Below are 20727 nucleotides of genomic sequence, written 5' to 3'. Positions count from 1 at the left end.
ATGGGAAACAATAAGCATTTATCGATTTCTAGGAATAAAACGGCACTATTTATGTCTTTCATGCACAAAAAGGGAAGTCACAGTGATTTTTTATTCTCTCTTTTTAAACATGAAGTGATGCATTTCAACATGCTCTTTTACAAAAAAAGAAAAAAAAACAACGGGAAAATTCAAGCTTTCACTGTTAAGAAAGAACATAGATACAAACTTCTGTTTCATCTGCCCCAAGAGATTTCCCTGTAATGATTTCTGTTTTCAATAATGAGACATCATCACCTACAAATACTTAAATCAGAACTTAATTGTTCCTATAATAGATCACGAAACTGGAAAAAAAAATCTTCCCTCTGACATTAATGACTTTATGAAAATAAAGAGCAAAGTGAACCAGAGAGTAAGCTTTCTCTCTTTTTTTCACTGCGTTGATGGGGGAGCGAGTTAAGAAACGGTCGGCTGACGGCTCGTGAGCTTCCTGTTGACAATTCCTGCAATTCTTAACAGACAGCCGCATCCGAGAGCCCCGTGTTCCCCTCTCCATTCTCATCCGGCTGATGTGTTTTACAGCCCCGCCACACAATCAAATCCACTGATGTGAAACTCAGCGAGCGATCCATAGTGTGGTTTATGGACCGCCCTGGCTTTCATCTGTCAAGATAAAGCCGATTGTTATTAACAACGGGACAGAAAATGATTTTTTTTTTTTTTTTGTTCCAAGGAAAGAAGGGCCACATTTCCATCCGAAGAAGCCAATTTCACAGAAAAGAAGAATTACTCCTCGGTTCGGGAAAACTGCAGCGTCAACCAGTCGGCACTTTGGGGGAACTTTTATTTCAGAGTGTAAGCGTTCAGCAAGACATACTGCAGCGCATCATGTCTGTGTATGTGGAGCCTGTTACATAACCTGCCTTTTCATTCCGCCTTTCCACTGGCACATAGAAACATTTGAAACCGGACCTTTGCACACTCTCTATAAATAAAACCATTTTTTCTCCTCGCTGTCTGATAGATTCAACTTTTCCTGTGGGTCAGTTAGGATCACCAACTCTTGTCATGTAATTTTAAATTTTTATTCTGTACATACACCAATGTCTCATTTTCACAGTTTTTATAATGTTGGTCAGTACGACCAACACGTACAGCACCATTCATGGTCCAGATGGTACAGTACGGTTATACTGGAACAACCGGCTTCAGTTCGAACAATAATAGCTGCGTTTCTATCGACCATGTAATTGCGCAATTTGACGTTCGAAAAATAAATTTGCTCAATGGAAACATCAAATTTATAAAATAAAATAAATGTTTTTCAATAAAAAGTTTTGGCACTAGGATGAGGTGGTGTTTTTTTCTTCTTCTTCTTCTTCTTCTTCTTTACCCGTATCAAAATTGGTGTATTTTGCAAAACTGCAATGGAAACACTGGTAACACTTTATTTGAAGGGGGGTGAATAAGACTGACATGACACTTTCATAAACTTGACATAACAACTGTCATGAACATGAATAAGCCTTCATGAATATTTATGACTGTTGTCACAAAGCGTCATTCGGTAAATTATGACACTTTTAATACAAAGACATTATCCAAAATGTCTTTGTTGTGACAACTTGACATTAACCAAGAAATTATTACTGATATAAATTTGGTATAAAAGTATTACTGATTGTACTTTAAAAATTAGGTAACTTTATGTTATTAAAGGTAAAGTTTAAACAGTAATGATTTCTTGGCTAATGTCAAGTTGTCATAACAAAGACATTTAGAATAATGTCAACTTTGTATTAAAAGTGTCATAATTTACCAAATGACGCTTTATGACAACAGTCATAAATATTCATGAAGGCTTATTCATGTTCATGACGTGTTATGTCATGTTTATGACAGTGTCATGTCAGTCTTATTCACCCCCCTTCAAATAAAGTGTTACCGAAACGGTAACCAACCGGATGTTACTCACTGGTGCAAACCATGAAGAAGACGATGACAGGAAGTAGTTGACAAGTTTTTTAATGACTTGTTGTGTGAACGAACTAATTCATGTCTGATTTTATTTGTTTCTTATTTAATTAAGAAATTGTACGCTTTTCGGGCGTAGCGGAATATTGACAAAGTTTAGCGTGCAATTGTAATGGAAACACAGCCACAGTCGATGTGTCCTGTTTGCTGTGGCACTAGCATGAAGCTACGTTGATGATTGGGTTAAACTCTACCTTCCCAATTAGACTCCAACTGGCGGTAGAAACGAACGCTCTCCTGAATTCGTCGCCGGACCATAAAATAAGTCCCAACTATGTTGTCAAGGTTCAGTCTATCTGGCTAATGTCTGGTTCAGTTTTAGCCAAGTTGGGTGAACAAGAATGTACGTGGAGATGTTGTTGATGTTGACCAAAATCTGTATGTATACTTCTGACCTTGTGTAGATTAGAGGAAATACGTAATAAACCAATAATAATTTACCAATATCTGGAAGTTTATGTTAAAAAAAAAACATTCAAGAGCCCAAACTTAATACGAGTATTATGTCGGTGGAAAGCTTGTCTTTCTAATGGAAATGTGTCTTTCTGAGGAAGATAGTCCCTGTTTTTAAGAGAGTCTGCTGTGGAAGTGAGTGTTTTCACGTTGTTCTGTGAAAATATTTACTGCTGTTTGCTGTTCGGTACCAGGAAGCTCGGGATAGACCTGGGGATTAAACGCAAGGGTTCTGACCTCAATCACGAAAATAATTACTCTTGCCCCTTCCTATTGGCGCGCTACTTGATTAGCATGCAAAGCCCCCACAGAAAGCGCCATTAGTCTGAAAACAGAGGTGATTACAACTATAATTCTCATTGAGCTCATCCACAGCTTTTTTTTTTCAGCACCTGTGAAATCTCTTTTCAGTTAGTTAAATCAAATTTTGACTCTCCTTCCTCAGCTCAGTAGCTTTCTGATCTTTTACCGTACATCTGCCACCAAAAAAAAAAAGAAAAGGAACGCTTTCAAAGCGAGTGAGATATGATGATAGCATAAAGGGCATCTGCTTTGAGATAAAACGCAAGTGAAGTGTGACTGATTCCATCATCCTCAAGTAATGAAGAGTATTCCTAACCGGCAGTGCTGATAAAAGCCACGGATCCCATCAGCGCACTCATCAAAGCCGCCTCCCTCTGCTCGGTGAATCACGACGTTTCCTGTTAGGCTCGCGCACGACGCTACGCTACGTGCTGGTAACTGTCATCGCCCTTGTTGTTGTTCCTTCACCAAATAACAGTCAGTACCCCAAACAGCAGCTACGCAATGTGTGTGTGAGTGTGTTTTGTTTTGTGATAAATCCCCCCCTCCGCCCCCCCGTCCAAACAGAACTGAGTCAGAGAGAGTTTTATCCTTCTCGCTGTTAGCGAGATATACTCTAATCTCCTCGGGTGTTTTTTTTTTTTTTTTTTTTGTGTGTCAAAGAAATGGCATCGCGTCATGAAAAAGTATCCACAGCCTTTGAATTTTCCTTATGTGTTTTATCATGTTCCAATCATGAACTTAAATGTGTTTTATTGGTATTTTATGGAATATATCAACAAATAGGAAGACTTGTGGAAATCCTTTCTACGGCAGGAAAAGCACAAGCTCTAATAATGTGAGTTAAAGAAGAATTGTTTCCCGGCACATAGTGTTCAACCAGGCACTAGCAATCAAATGTTACCTTCAGTTGTAAAAGAAATGTGACTTTGTAATTTAGTGCTCTTAAATTGGGCCTCTGTCCCTTTAGGAAATGTTTGCTCTTTCTGAAACTCCTCCTTCAGGAAGTCATCACGACAGCGCTTTCACAACGTGTTTTACAAACATCTCACAGAGAAGAGGTTCTAAAACAGCGCAGAAAATCGAAGTCGTCATTCACAACTTCTGCTTCTGTTCGCTGATTGGCCCGTTTGAAATTCTATCAGAAAATTCACCTTAATGGGAGAAATTCCAGACGGAGAAGTGAAGGGAGATGAAAATTGAGCAGCACTGCATGGAAAGGCAATGGCTGAGCTAGTTAAACGTAATAAATAAATAAATAAATAAATAAAATGTTCAAGTTTGTTTGTTTCGGCCCTCAAAAAATGTTAGATAGACAGACTATCTGGTGCTTTTACAGGGACATCAAACATGTAAACTTTCACAAGTAAAGTGGGAATAAAAAGTAAGGAATTTACAGCATATTCTTAAAGTACAAAAAGCAAACAGCAAGGAGAAAAGTGCTTAATAAGAAACTGAAATGAAGTCTAGCCCAATTCTTATTTCAGTTCCTGCCATAAATTCTCAGCTGGATTAAGATCTGGACTCGTTGCCGGTCTTGTTATGAAGTTGATGGAAACGTTTCAGTGCCTTGCTGGTGGCAAAGCTAAAGTGTTGAGAAACAACTTCATCCCCAATGTTTTCTTCAGGCTGTCATCTTTCTTTGTTTCATTTCATTGAAACTACCTTTCTTTTCTTCTTTTTTTTTTTTTTTGGTTCACAAATTACATTTCCTTCAGTCGATTTCTTTCACTTTGACTCAGATCTGTGCATTTGCATTCCGGTTCTTGTGAAGAATGTTCTGCTATGTGCTTCCCAGACTATATTTCTCATGATCTAGAAGTTTCCGCGTTGCATTTTGTTTGTACATTCTTCAAACTTTGGGCCACAGCTGAGTCGACTGGAAACAAATATCTCTGGCACACTTGAAGGTTTGATTTACCATTTAATAATTTCTTCCATTGTTCTATTGCTCTCATGTTATGGCATTTCCCCCCTGCCAATCAGCCATGCAGGTGCAGCAGCTCGTTAGGGTTTGCAGGCACCCTCTTCATCAAGCAAAAAAGGAAAAAAAAAGAAAAGAAAAGAAAAGAAAAGGATCCATAATCAAAAGTTTTTTGGTCTGATAGACTTTCGTTTTGCAGTGTAAAATGACAAAACTTCAAACATCTGTCTCCCGATGCAGCAAAGTTATAAATCACAGTTCTGTTTTAAAAGACAGGCACTACCAAGTTGATTCAAGCAATAACATTCTTCTTAAACAATGAAAGACATGTTTAGTTGGCTTAAGGTTGTATTATTGCAATCTCAGCAGAGAGCTACGCTGATGGTCTAAGCAACACCAAAGGCTATGAAACCCTTCGATTTCAGAATATAGATCTTCTATTGAGGCTTCAGTGTGCGCCATACATCAAACTGGCACGCCGACAAAAAGAAATAGTATATCGTTAAGAAAACTTAATATTTTTTTACATTTATTTCTGAAATGAAACTCGAGTATAATGAAATCTATTAATGTATCGGAAACGCAGAAGTCTCTCCGGAAACGGAGAGACTTCTGAGTTTAGTTGAGGACGCGCCGGAAGTCAATATTTAAAGGTAAACGGGTTTTGTGCTTGAAACCCGCGTCACATTTAACGGTATTAATTCTATTTATTTCCACTTCATAACTACATAATGTGTTTGAATATGTTTTCGTAATGTACTAATGTATATATCTGAAACTATAAAGTCTTTTATTATGTTGCATCTTCTTTTGTTTACAGACAGAAGGAGTCTGTGACCAATAGGATTGCTGCGTATATGTGGCCTCGAGAGTTCGAATGATAGCCAATCAGAACTCACGATCGGAGTTAAGCAGCCAATCACAGTAGACGTTGAAGCAAAGCGGGACGTTCTGAATGGGAACTCGGAAGTTTTTCTTGTTTGTTTCTTCAGTTTGGTTTTTTCATCTTCATTTCGGTTGATCATTGAGGATTAAACCGAAACTAATGCGGATTAATGTTGCTTGGGACACCCTGTAAATTATATCGGCTACGTTTTTGGAGTTTCTAAGACCAACTGCGGCCGTGTGGGTAAGTCGGAAATGATAAAAAAAAAAAAGGTAGAAACGCTTCCCGTTTTTACAGCGCTGTGTTAAACACGTCAGGAAGTTGAACTGAAATGTTAAAATCACAGTTTATACTTTCAATTTCTTTCCTACTAACTTTAAAAAAGTTTAAAGAGATTTGTTTTGATTTTCACCTTAGCGTAATGTCATAGTTTGAGGCTATTTTAGATGTTTGGTCGCTCTTTATGTCGTTTCAGGTGTGTTTTATAGCTAAATAAAGTAAAAAGTCGTTAAGTCGTTTCTTGTCAACCTAACATGAGTTGTTCTGTTTCTTCTTGATGTCAGGCTGCTTGCTGAAACATGGAGGAGTTGTACACCTTGGACAGGGAGGTGGGTAGGGGCAGCTATGGTGTTGTGTTTGAGGGCCACATGGCCAAAACGGGACACAGGGTGGCTATTAAACGGCTGCCCTGCAGCAACCCAGAATGCATTGAGCTCTACCTGCAGGAGCTGTGGGCCATGAGAGCCACCGCCAAGAACCATGTCAACGTTATCGCTCTGCACAGCTGCCTCCTTCAGACCGGATCCAGGAGCCTGAAGCCCCTCAAACCTGGAAAACTCCCCCTGCGACTTGTGGAGACCGTGCTCAAGGGAAGTGTGGTGAACCCGCAGAAAGGTCGTAGAAGCAAGACCTTGTCGAACACCCCAAGGAGGACGAACTCTGCTTCCAGACTTCAGGACAAAACCAACACGGTGCTGGGTAGAAAAAAATCTGAGGAGGGGAGGAAATCGACTGGTTCTGATTCCTTGACCCCGCAGCGACCTCCGAGCCGAGCCATGAAGAGGTCAGCCCAGAGAGAGTTAGGGGAGGAGGAGGAGGAGGAGGAAGTGGAGCAGGCTGGATCTCTGCGCTGCCTGGCCCTGTGGCTGGTCATGGAGTACTGTGATGGAGGTGACCTGAATCAGTACCTGCTCTCCAGACCCCCGGACGCTGACCGCAACCACAGCGTGGTGCTGCAACTCTGCAGCGCCGTGGCCTTCCTGCACGCATTGGGCATCACCCACCGAGACCTGAAGCCGGACAACGTCCTGGTCTGCGTGACGCCCAAAGGCCCTGTTATCAAGGTCAGGTCATCAATTTGTGGTCTGTCGTGATCATAGATTTCCGGAACTTACTGCGATACACGATGGTATTGTTTGTTCTCTTAATTCAAAAGTACTTTATTGATCCCAAGGGGAAAATTAATTGTTATAACTCAAATTATTTAAGATTCGTCAAAGAGTTTTAGATGGTGATTGCTGTGGGCAGGAAGCGTCTCCTGTAGAGGTCTGTGTTACAGCGACTTTGAAGGAGTTTCAGACAATTTTCTAGTAATAGTGGTAATGGTATAACAATACCAGTTTGAACTCCCAGAGATCATTAAACTTTAATTTTGTAAGGAACACTTAAAACTGGAACTGGAAGATATTTTAAATATCCAATATAAGTAAATAAAACGACCAAAAATGTTAAATAAAACCAGGGTGTCCGCCCATCCTTAGAAAGTCTTAATTTCATGCAAAATTAAGGCCTACTTAGACTGAATTAAAAAGTATGAAGGTGGGCCTTAAATACATGTGAATCACTGACCAAAATAATAATAAATAAAACCAAAGTGTTCAGACGTCCTTCAAGTCTTGAATTCATACATCTAAAATTAAAGCCTTAAAATATCTTAAATTAATAAAAAAAAAATAGTTTGGCCTTAAATACATTAATTACAGGTCTTAAATTTAGTTCAGGCAGGACTATTTAGCTTTAAAGCTAGCTGTTAACTGTATTTGCTGTTAGCTTTTTGGTGTCAATCATGGGTGGAGTGCAAATGTATTGCCTGTTGACTGGACAACATTCATAAGCAAAATTTGCACTTCAGACAATGCTAATCATCCTCATCCTAAATGCAAATTATGGAGCTCATTTTATTATATCATGTAATTAATTCAGTTATTGTGACAGACTTAGTCATTACAATGTCTTCTCGAAATCTAGTAGTTTTTAGGAAATGCAACACTGTTCAAATTTGATGTTTAACTCAGGTTATTTTAATGTGATGGAGTCTCTTTAAACATCAGCGTTGCTACAAATTCTCAGTTTTGAGTCAGGACTTTGACTGGTCCATGTTAGTACGTTGATATGTTTTGATGTGAGGCATTCCCCAGATTACCATGGGGATTGTTCAGGTTGATGTGACGGATTAGTTTTCCACCACATATAGCTTGAGGCAGACTGGAAAAACGGGAACGCTTGGGGGGCTTTCAGCAGTTTCCTCACAGTTCTCTCAGCTGCTTCTCAGATTAAAGCGTTAAAATGTGAAAAGGTTCTATAGGTAAAGATACACAAATGGTCCAATTGTTTGAATTGAGTAAGACGTACTGAAAAAAATACTGAGCCTAACGCTCAGAAACATTCTTTTTTTAAAAACAAAAACAAAAAACTCCTTAATTAATCAGCTACAAAAACACTCTTTCTTGAGCAAACCATCGTCTCAGACATCCGTCTTGGAAAGGCCACTCTGTGTGTTCTTGTGTCGGGTTTAGCACTCTTGGTAAGAGGCGCAATTAGCAGTTTGTCTTGATTATGATTATCCTGCCACTCCTCAACTAATCGCTTGATCTGTAAACCATCAGGGCCAGTGAAAAATGTCCTTCAGAGTTTCCCCGAGGTGAGGGTCCATCATCAGTCATCAAAGCCATAGATATTCAATAAAACCTATTAAGAGTAATGAAGCATTTGAGTTGAAACTTCGGCACGTTTGGCGTTCAGTAAGAAAAACGGACGAGCAAACTCCTGGAGAATCGATGCATTGATTCTCCAGGAGGAATGATGATGTAAAAAAAAAAGTTGAAGTAATATCTGTAAAACTGTTATCCATTTTTAACCACACCACCTTGCAAAAGTGAAAAAAGTTAATGTCCCTTCATTTTTTTTATCACATTACAAACACAAATTTTCACTTTTGTGGAAGAACTTTTTTTTTCTACATTCAAGTCAGTGCGGTAGAAAAGTAACATCGCATTTCACCCTGAACACACCATCCAAACTGTAACACATGGTGGTGGCAGCAGCATGCTGTGGGGATGCTTTTCTTTAGCAGAGACCAAAGTTGGTCATGGAGGCAGAATCCAGTTTCAGACGCATCATTTTCTATTGTATAATATGACTGTGTGTGCAATTAGTGATTGTTAATGTGGCAAAACGAAGAAGGTTTAGGAAATATGTACACTTTTTGTAAGGATATTATCGTGCTCAATGTTTTCAATCCCTCCTAAATACTTAATTTTATCATGTAGACTCGTCTCATTTTCTCTCCAGTCCTTTGCATTTCTACGCTGCCTCCTCTAAAATAAGTAAATAAATAAAAGCCAGACTCTTTAAGAGCAAACTATAAGAGATGAATTCTAACTTAAAGTGTGTTTTCTGTTAATCAGAGAAAAAAAAATAAAAATAACTGATGCAGAATATTAGAAATCCATCACCCTTGAGTTTATAATCATGACTTTAACAGCTGAATAATTAGTAGATTTAGACAGAAGAGCAAACAAATTGTAGAATTAATTTGTTACGAGGGGAGAATCTGTGCCAGCCCTTCAGAAAGCTTGATGTTAGACATTTACTCTTAAAAAGTCTGGACTCGGTGAAGCAGAAGAAATGGTCTTGAATGAAGACTTTTGCACGTTTCTTTGTCTCAGTGATTTGCTGAACTGAATTGATTGAACCCAGAGAACTGGGGGGTGGCGGGGGGGACGCGTGGTCAGTCTGAAATATTGATCAGTGATTACCAGCAGGCTTCATAGGTGGTTTGCTCTGACTTGTCGTTTATGTTTTGATTGTTGGTATTGATCTTGCCCCCCCTCCTCCTCCCCCCCCCACACACACACCGGGGTCACTGCATGTACCGCTCTCTTCCAGTCACACACAAATCCCAGCTTTAAAGGTGCAGTACCATGTAAAATCGACTTTTTTGAGCCTTACATCATGTTATAATGTTGTTCCTTCATCAAAAACATACCTGGAGATTTGTTTTGATTCTTTCATGCATGTTAAAGGAATCCTTTAATCTCCCATGGCAACCATTGAGCTGTGCAAAACATTTGGGTGTACCTAGCTCCACCTTTCAGGTGTAGCTCCTCCTCTTCGCTGCAGTTTCCAAGCTTCTGCCTCACAGAGCAGCCCTCTCCTGTGACTCCCCCACTCAGCTCCTTCAGACTAGCCAGCTGCAATTAGCGAACACCTGGTGGAACTGAGCATCGGCAAGATACTTCTCAGTGCAACGTTGGTAAAAAAAACAAAAAACAAAACGTTGTTAAAGGGTTAATAGAGGAGCCATATTGTGATGACTTCCTGAAAGTGGAGCTTCATAAAGAGCAGGAGCTTCTTAAAGAGTCACAGACCCAATTTCTAGGCTCTGAATCAGAAAGTAAAAAAATTTTGTGATATTTTGTATATATACAGGTATAACATTTTTATAACAACTGAGGTTGACGTAGTTAATTGGCAGTGCCATTTTTATAACACACATTGCCTGGAAAACATATAACAGTGCCCCTTTAAACTGTACTGTCTCTGGTTTCTCTGGCAGCCAATGTGGCAGAAAACAAGGCATCAGTTCAAACATGACTCCTCTCACATTGCACTTCCTGCAGAACTCATCTCAAATGTCAAACACATTGTTTTTTCCCTCCCTTTCTTTTCATTTTTTCTACATCTGTCTGCAACAAATCTCATCAAGGTGGCAGATTTCGGCCTGAACAAGATGAGCGGCGCCGTGGCGAACGGCGAGCAGTGCCGGCAGCACTTCTCGTCCACGTGCGGTTCTGACTTCTACATGGCCCCCGAGGTGTGGGGTGGGCTGAGCTACACGGCCCAGGCAGACATCTTCTCCCTGGGCGTGATGTTCTGGGCCGTCCTGGAGAGGATCACCTTCGTGGAGGAGGGGACGACGCAGGAGCAGCTGGGTGAGTGTCTGGGGTTGGTGACGCATCACCCCGAATCAGGTTTGATTAAACAAACTGCCGCATATTAAAAATGTCAGATGCTATACATCATACATTCATCATCCATGGAAAGGTGCAGTCCAATCTAAATGGCAAGGAGATGAATGATGATTTCTACTATCTACTTGTTTATGGATTATAGCAGCCGGAGTTCATAACACAAGCCAACAGCTCCTGCTCCAGCCGTCCATCCTACAGACTGCATGTAAGGGGAAGTTCTGTGTTTCCCAGGCACTTATGCCATTTCATAACACAATCAACTGTTTTAACTTCAGTTGTAAAAATATATACATATATTAAATATGACTTTTGAAATTTTACTTTGTAATTTAACATCTTGAAATTGGGCTTCTGTTTCTTTAAGAAACTGCTTTCAGGAAGTTGTCACTACATTGCTCCTTTATTAATGTAGACAACAGTCTCTGCCTACATTAGTGAGTTAAAGCTTTTTCATTTTTAGTTCAGTTATATATGTCCCCCATATACACAACTGCTGAAAATGTGCTATATAAATAAAATGACCTTACCTTCTGCCTACAGCTTTGTCCTTGTTTGTGTTTAACAAGGCAGTTGCCCTTAAGGAACTGGGTTTAGAAAAAAAAGCTATAATTTATTATCCCAGTCTGTAGTTTGGTTGCCGCTAAATGTGGGAGGAGCCAACAATGCAGGTCTCGCCATGCATTATGGGTCAGATCTGCCTCGACTTAATTTTAAAAACATGATGACAGCACTAGGCTACAAGCTTCTTTCAGTTATGTTCAGAGAAACTGGAGTGCGAGTCATTTTTTTTTTTTGTACTCTTCTGGTTTATTTATTTCTTGTCAAAATGATTAAAAGTTCCCGCTCTTTAAAACGGTGTACTACTTTCATAGTATTATTATCATAAAACTGTCATGAAGTCACATTAGCTGTCAGTTATTTGGATGCTATATCTTTACAAACAAAACTTTTCATGGCTTTTCCTCAGCCGCTGCATTCTGCTCCCCAAATCTCAGTCAGGCTCATCATGAGTGAAATTTCCTCCCGTATATCTTCTGTGTGCCGCTGAGATTTCAAACCGCCCCCCTCGGTCCCGTCGTGCTGTCAGAACCCAGCGCAGCCGCGACGCGTCTTAACGCCCCAGCGCGCCGGGCTCGGCTCTGCCTCCGCTGTCACGGAGTAATGAAATGGCCGTAATACAAATGTCTCATTTTATTTTCAAAAAACGGCTCCAGCCGGAGCCGGGGGGGAATGTGGAACCATTACTTCGAAGTTTAGTGCCTGCGGACCTCCCTGAGTCACTGATGTTTCATTTAGCTGAGGGAAAAGGGGCTGCTGTCGCAGGAAGAACCGGATCTCAGTAGACGCTTTAAAACGGCTAAGTGGAATTAGCCCCTGTAGCCATACTGTCAGTGAGGCGATGCAGAGAAGACAGAGATATGACTGCTTTTTTTGTTTGTTTGTTTGTTTGTTTGTTTGTTTTGTTTTTTTGTATGCTGGGAGAAAATATGGGATCTGGATCAGATATTTGACAGTCTTTGGTCATAGTAAATCTTAAATTTGTTTGGTAGGAGTAACCCTGATTCCTTCAACCTGAAGCCTGTCACTGCAAGCAATAAATCAATTAATTGCATGATAAAGTAAAATGAGTGCAATCCTTTTCATTAAAGAGATGCTTTAAAATCATTGAAAAGCTGGCTGCAAACGTTTGACAGGCAGTACGAAGTAAGCTAAAAGATGATCTTTTCTTAAATGCAGTTTTGCTTATTAAGACTTGTTTCCATTGTTTTATTTATTTTGGCTACTAAAAATGTTTCCCAGTTTCAGGATTAAATATTCTTTAGAGATTCAATAAAAAAAATTTAAGTGAGTACACTTGCATTAATAAGCCATTATTATTACTATATTAATTGAATATGGTCTCAAAATAAATTATCATTTATCGCAATAATTTCTGGGACAATTTTATCGTCCAGCGAAATTTGTTGTTGCGACAGACTCGACTGACCCAACTGGAAAACTTCAGACTTCAAAACAAAAGCGAACATGACTGGATAAACATTCAGAAGTTCTGTTAAATTCTCACTAACTTGAGGTTACTATACGAGTTTAGAATGATCAGTCTTTGTTTGTTTGTTTGTTTTTTCTTTCTGTTTCTAATTACAGGTCGTGTACTAATCCATTTCACTGTGGTGTACCTCAAGGTTTTGCATTTGATCCCTATTATTTCTGTAGCACATGTATCATTTTCAGCTTATTTTGAGTTCTTCACTTAATTGAAGAAAAGGCAAGAAACCTTTATTTTTCCAGGATTATCTTGATCTATGGAAACTCTCATTCCTTCATTTCCTTTACTCTTAAATCTACATGTAGGAACCTTGGATATAGTTTTACTAAGGTATTGGTAACCCTTGTTGGACAACCATGTTATACCACTAGTTCAATCTGGTGATATCTGTCTGTAAATGCTTTATGAAATCATATTACATACCTGATTTCAGTTTAAATTGTGACTCAAATTGCCATCTTATGACTGACCAACATGAGATTCCTGTGAGAATCTCATGTCGGCCCATTCCTATTGGGGAACACAATTAACTCCTGCTAATGTGTAAAGTACTTGGTTGAAAAAATAATACCTAAAACCACAAAAAATATTTTATTGCTATTATTTGTGATAATTCAAAGCTTAAGTTAGATTCAAAAGAAGAAAATCAAACAGTTTTCCTCTTCAAACTCTAAGCAGCACAAAATTCCAAAGACAGTTTTATTTTTAGCCTCAGTAGAAACACTAATACAGGCTTTCAAGCGCAGAAAGAGTGGCCATTTTTATGGCCTATTTTCCTTTTTCTTTCTTTCTTTCTTTTTTAAAGAACTCTAATGGTCATATAAAAAGGTCCATTAACATAGTTTCATTCTTTCTCTAAATGCAAAATTATTTGACGACACAATAGTGGGTGGAACCTGCTTAAAAACCTAAACACAACCTCAGGTTTTTGTTGCCTTAGACCTCAGTTAATTAAATAACTGACTTTACACAGAGAACCAGAACACTTCACATCCGGCGTCTGGCATTGGATTCATTTTTGGTGATTAAAACCCAGTTGAAAGACTGGAACAACTGTACTGCTCAGAAGTGTTAACCCTGTGATTAAGCACCAGTTGATGCCTTCTTAATTACCCTCATGGATAATCTACCTTCATTTTTGAAACGGGTATGTTTTGGCGATGCAAATGACACTTGTTTTAATCTTCATTAATCTACAGATTTTTGTCACTTAATCAACGTTGTACAGACAAACTCCAAACTCCATGACAAATGAGCAATTCAAGTTATTAGTCTTACCTTATCTACTGCAAAGAGCAAGAAGTTTGTTTTGCTTTATACAGGGGAAAAAATTAAAAAGAGGGAGTTTGCTCAAGTTCTTCTAGCGGATTAACAAAAGTAGAGTATTCACACCCCTTGAAGTTCTATTTTATGGGTTTTATCTCTTGGCCACTAGCTGTGCTTCCAATACAAAAGTGCGCAAAACTTTGTTGAGATTCCGCTAATGTTGGAGAAACACAATTTCGTGATGGCGGTGTTTCCATTAAATCCGAAACGTAACTGCAGTCGCATGTGAATAAGTTTGGTCATTAAACTCACCACACCACCATCCTCCGACCACTTCCCGTCATCGACTTCTTCGTCTTTTTTCCGCTGGTAGTAACATCCGGTTGTTGATCATGTGACTCGTACGACGCGAACAATGTGTTTCAGTTGCAGCTTTCTAATTTCGATATGACCAACAGAACCCATCTAATCCTAGTGCAACAAATTTTTAGCAAAAAAACTTGGAATTTCAAAAATATATTTGCTCAATGGAAACTTGTCAAATTCATAAAAAATGATTTATAAATGGAAAAGCAGCTATTTTCTTGTTACATTGGGGGGGAAAAAACTTAAAAATGGTTTCTCATTCTCTGACTTCGCTCTGCATTAAACTTCTCTACATCTTCAACTTCACGACGCTGAGCTGTGTGGTTATAATGGGACAAAATGGGAAAATGTTCAGTGTGAGTTCCAGTGATGGCCTTTTCCCAAACAAGTGACCCAGATCTCACAGACACCCGCTGTGTAAAGTCACATGTGATCACAGCAAAGTATGATTGAGTCATATTGACATAACTGTGAAATGAATCCTATTGATTTTTGTAAGTACAAGATCAAATATGATTGGATATTGACAAAGAACTGCCTCCCTGCTGCCAGAAACATTTCTTCTTTTGATGTTATATATAATGAAACACCTTTTGGCTCTTTGATAAATGCTTCTCTGCTCTGTCTGAACATGAAAGTATTACAATTCAAAAAAATAAACAGCTTTTTCTTGTTACACTTCAGTTTTTTTCTATGTTACTATGGCTGTAGTCTTGGGAAATCTAAAATGGATCGCCAGGGTTTTGATTTTTTTCATTAGTTTATGAGGTCTGTCTGGAAACAACACAATCCGATGTAAAAACAGTATTTCTGCTTAAAATCATCCAAAGTCTTTTCAATCTTAATTTTAGACTTAAAATTTAATTTGGTTAAGTCTTCAGTGCTAATGATTGCTCATTTGAGGGATTTTTATTTGTTTTGTTTTGCTTTAACAATGCTTGGCAGCATCCATTTATTTGGGAATTTTGGCTAAGGTACTGGGTGTATTTAAACTATCAAAAAACAAGTAGACTCCTCATAATCCAGGGCAGCAGTTCTCTGAAAAATATATATCTATGGAGGCTTTGCCTTGAAAACACAGACTTCAGCTGTTGACTAAAAGAAAAGGAAAATGCTTTGATCACCATTCATTTATGACAAACAAAAAGTATAAAATATCTAAAGGGGTGAATAAATTTTAAAGTAACTACCTACAAGAAATGAAGGGGGGAAAAAACCCCAGCAAACACAGCAGAGTTGAGACTTACTGAGATTTTTTTTGGGAGCAGTGATGATTATGAAGTCTTCCAGCTTTGAAAGGAAGGATCTACGATAAACGCTCCTTTGCACACTGAAGATGCAGCAGTCTGTCATTTAAGGAGACATAGCTTGTATTTATCATTATTCCTTTGTCATTGTGCAAGAAAGCACAACAAAATAAAAAAAAAATTATATATATATATATATATATATATATATATATATATATACATATAAAATGTGTGTGTGTGTATGTACTCTAGCGTCTAAGCTGACTTTCCTGAATGTGCCGTCATCCAGGTGCCTACGTGTGTAAGGGCCGGTGGCTGATGCCCCTGGGGGAGGCTCTGTGGGAGAACGCCGACCTCCAGCTGTGCATCCCTATGAAGTTTAAGAGGGCGCCGCCGCTGCCGCCCCCACCCGGCCCATCCGTGTGTGCCCTGCTTTTGGACATGCTGGCCTTGAACCCGGATGCTCGGCCCTCGGCGGACCAGCTGGAGGCCAGGGTGCGCTCCGCTTTGAGAGACGACTCCCACTGACGGACCCTAGAGATGGGAACGGCTCGGCGAAATCAAATGTGGCGCGTTCCGACTGCCGCTGTTCCTGTACGGCCTGAACCAGAACGTTTGAAGGCTATGCTAAGGAACGTGATACTAAAACACTCGGTGGTATGTTGGTCCTCTGCTTCATTTAAGGTCTTAATGAGGCTTGTTGTTGGGTGATGATAAAACAAATGTTTCACCTGCTATTAAAAAAAAGGTAGCTGAAATTAAAAAAAAAATGTTTTTGCTGTCATATTTCCATTGCACTTCAATGTAGCATTCCTTGTTAAATATGCTAATTAAATTTGTATTTTTAACTTGTAAAAGGGTATATATGTAAATATGCTGGGCATGTTTTGCTGATTATTTTCTTTAGTTTTAAAAGTTAAGAAAATTTAGAAGGTAGAGAAGCACCGTTGTCAGTCTGCAACAGATGTAAATCCGACAACTTTAAAAAAAACAAACAAAAACTTTCTTCCCTCACTGCTTCTGGTGGATCGGAAGTGCAACACTACTATGAATAAATTTGTAATTAAATAAATACATATTTGTGCTACAATTCAGACTCACTTTGAAGTGGATTATGAATTGTTTAACCTCTAAAGTATTCCTGGGTGGTGAGATCTGATTTACCCAAACTTGTTGTTACTATGAATCCTGCTCTAAAAACCAAAATGAGTCATTATTAATTAGACTACATCTCTACAGCAGCTTTGATTCAGGGTTCATGTTGCTGGATGACACTGTTTCAGAGCGATATCTCCCGTTAGCACAGCAGCTGAACTGCAGACCAATCAGTTGGTCACTTAATTTCAAATAAACATTCAAAATAAATTTGACATCTAAGATAATTAATTCATGTGATGAACTTATTCACCATGTAATTTAAATAGTCACATTTACTATACTTAAAAATATACTGGATTGTGGCACTTCTGGCCTTCCGTAGGCAGGTGAAATACTTACATTTTTGTAGCTTCCCCCCCATATCTAAAAAAAAAAATGCATCACATTCTGAACTACCACCATTTCTGCTGTCTTAAGATATTTGAAGTAATTTTAATAAAAAATATATACAATTTGAAGCTCTTAATAATTTTTGTTTTGTTATACAAAAGTTAAATTGGTACAATCCAAGGCCTGACTGGATTAAGAGCTTGGATTTAATAAAATAAAATATTTAATAAAAAAAATAATTTTAAGGTGTTTACAACGTAAATGGCCAGATACATATTTAAGCGTTTTGCTTTTTAAAATATTGCTTGAATGTCTTTTAACGTGTTTTTGTGATAAGGAGTACTTTTAAAAGTCGTCTCCTTCTTGTACAGTGTGAGTATTTTTGTGTATGTGATAAAAAGTCAAAGAGCAAGTAGCATGAGGCTTAGTGATGTTACTGATAAACTGTCCTGCTGCGAACAGGAAATTAAAACCCGGGTTCAGGATTGGTCCTGATCCGATCGGCCCGACACCCACAGCATTTATTACGGGTCATCAGTCTCAGTCCTTCAATGTAAACCATTGTTTTCTTTCTTCAAAGCCTGAAATGACTTGTGTTTTTAAATTAAATGTAATTTAAATAAAGATTAATATTATTATCTCTGCTAGTTTTATTTACAGTGCACACCCACATTGTAGCATTTTTTTAAAGCTCAACATTCCAGCATTACAAACTCCTTAAACCATTAAAAAAAAAAATTCTCAAATCTTCACTGAGCTGCATGGAGGGATTCCATTAGCAGGGAACGCAGAGCTAAAAAGAATGTCTGTAGGACGCGGCAACTTAATTTGACTAATCTGTACTTGCCAAAGGCTCTTATGCCCCATTACTCAAAATTGAAATTGCATTAGGAAGGCATCAATTTACAGCTGGCCAGTCTGGACAGCGAGAGATTACAGCGAGAAACTCGTCCGGCGAACCGTCAATGTGGAAACTTTTCCACGGTGAAGAAACTTTCAGCAAAGTTTTATCTTTTTTTTTTTTTTTTCTTTAAGCGGGTTTCTGTTGAGACGTTATGACCGGTCAGTATCTTACACGTTGTTTCAACAACATAATAGTCATCCATATTTATTTAATCTTTTAAACATATAATTTAAAGTCAAATTTGTGAAAATTTTAGATGATTAATCACTGAATTATTCCGTGCTTTTACTGCTGCGGTACACTATTAAATAATTTAAACCTTCATAAAACACTTTGGCTCATAACATAGATGCTAAGATCTGATTGGCTGGCATCCAGAGCAAGTCCATTTCCACCCAATACTGTTGAAGAGCAAAATGAAGCCCCACCCTCTGACTTTGACAGGTAAAGTTATTCCTGATGCACTGCAGCAAGGGAGCATTAACATCTCATTAAAACAGTAAAATAATTGTTTAGTAAATTATTCATGTCCACAGTAATTTGACGTAGTCACTGACTCATGAATTGTGGCAGATTTTGTGACGGGGATAAATGGGACCAGGAGGAATCAGCTCTGACTTTAACGCAGAGAGGAAAATGATAAATGGTTTTCATTTCTTTTTTTAAGCTGAAACGTGTACGCTGCGTTTGTATTTTCCTCCATCCATATATTTTGAGTGGCCATCTTTAACAGCAGTCAGAGCCGCAGGCCTGTTGACGTCTGTCTCAACTACAGTCCATCCCTCTGCAAAACAAGTTGAGTCGAGTTGGATGGATCAATTTTTTATGTCTCTGCCACAGATTCTCTGTTGGACTAAAGCTGCAGTATGTAATCTGAAGATGTTTTTACATAAAACAGAAGCAATCAGTCAGGACAAGTTATTGTACTTGCTGCTAAATGTGTTTATGATGGAGAAACAGCTCGTCCTCACAGGTAAACTGTTTATGTGCCATTATCTGAAGCCATGCTAACTAGCCTTAGCATCGACGACATGTTCTGCTGTAGAGAACTAGCTATAGCGTAAGCATGGAGTGAGGGGGAGGATGTGAGCAGCACATACATAACAATGATTAGCAGCACAAACACACTCCTAGCTCTGATTGGTTGTTTCTGGTCGCGATGTTTTTCTGCAGATGGCAGTAGGACCACATGGAGGCAGCAGAGGAACTTTTTTTAATAGATTATCTGTCTCATGTCTTGACATTGTCATATGTTAGCAAATATATTAAAAAACATAGATTATAAAAGTTGCATACTGCAGCTTTAAGATGTGAAGTTGGCTGGACAAGCACCACACATACTCCAACCAAAACCTCCTGCTGCACCTCTGGCTGCTGTCAGATTATTTGCAGCCTCTAAAATCGATCGATTCATCCTCCCTTTCAATGCTGAACAACAACATCCCCGCAGCATCATTGTGCCACTACTACACGTTTCACTTTGGGGTGTTGGTTTCCACCAAACATAGTTACATTTTGACCAGAGCACATATTTGCTGCGTCACCTTTACGGTTTGTGAAAAAAGCAGCTACTTTTTTTTTTTTTCCCTCCAACTACTGCCGTGTTTTTGCCACCTTTTCTGTCATGTCCCACTGGCTCAGAACGTAACTACAACAGATTTTCCTGAGCTTCATCCAGTACAGGTGGACATTAAAGGTGGAAGAAGTTTAGAAATTCTAATCTAATTTGAATACAAACCTACTGTTGATGCAGGGAGATATTTTTCTGGTTGCATAACTGTGTCCACTGGATATTTCTGATAGGCGCACTAAACCACTGAATTGAGCAGAATTTCACACCGGCAGAATGTGAGCTCCTAACTGTATCCAACCAGGCTGCAGGAACAATTACATAGATAGAATCTATCAGCAGAGCAGCGTGCTGCTAATATTAAAGGGGAATCTATTTAGTGCAAACAGAGCCGGATGCTTTTCCTCCTCGTACCGCTGCAATCTCTGCAGATAAATCCTGTAACCTTCAGCTCGGCGGAGTTTTAGGAGCCACACGGCACATTTGTGCTCCCGTTGCAATGACGATTAAAGCAAATTCTGACCAAATCAGCTCCGCACAGAGCCGGAGCGGGGAGTCCTTTCAGATTTCACAGCTGATACCGGAGGGGAGGGGAGAGGAAGCCCGAATGCGGCCTGTTCCTCACCGCGTCAGGACTGCAACACCGACAGCAGCAGTGAGAGCGCGGTCCCGTCCCGGGCCGGGGAAATTAGGCGTGTCGGTTCGGCTTCATTCACCTCGCCGAGCCGTAATCTATACGAGGCTTCTTGCCCTTTATAGCCGGCTATTTTTCAGATGACAAATTCTTTCCGGTAACGGCGCGGCTGAACGCAGCCTTCAGTCAACGCTCAGCAGACAGGCGGCTGATGGAGACGTAATTGGAAAGGTCTGGGTCAAATGAGCCAGGTAAACAGGCTCATAGGGCCATCAACAGGGATCTCCGGAAGAGGCCAGGCACCCATAACATTATGGGACATATATGACAAGGGTTTCTGCTGGTTTCACTGACTCAAATGTAAGACT

At 39.3% G+C, this 20727-nt stretch overlaps 1 protein-coding gene across 1 annotated transcript; it reads left to right on the top strand.

Annotated features, from left to right (window-relative positions):
• Nucleotides 1-5545: 5545 nt before the first annotated feature.
• On the top strand, nt 5546-17891 carry LOC106907923 (serine/threonine-protein kinase pdik1l-B). Its single transcript, XM_014973842.2, has 4 exons — nt 5546-5825; nt 6146-6925; nt 10570-10795; nt 16053-17891. The coding sequence occupies exons 2-4, from the start codon at nt 6161-6163 to the stop codon at nt 16289-16291; spliced, it is 1230 nt and encodes a 409-aa protein (XP_014829328.2). The 5' UTR covers nt 5546-5825; nt 6146-6160; the 3' UTR covers nt 16292-17891.
• Nucleotides 17892-20727: the final 2836 nt, after the last annotated feature.

The sequence above is a fragment of the Poecilia mexicana genome, unplaced genomic scaffold (assembly GCF_051168715.1).
Source record: "Poecilia mexicana isolate PSO_F unplaced genomic scaffold, ASM5116871v1 scaffold_21, whole genome shotgun sequence".
Taxonomy (NCBI): domain Eukaryota; kingdom Metazoa; phylum Chordata; class Actinopteri; order Cyprinodontiformes; family Poeciliidae; genus Poecilia; species Poecilia mexicana.
Note: the sequence above shows the minus strand (reverse complement) of the source record. Positions and strands in the feature narration are given on the sequence as shown.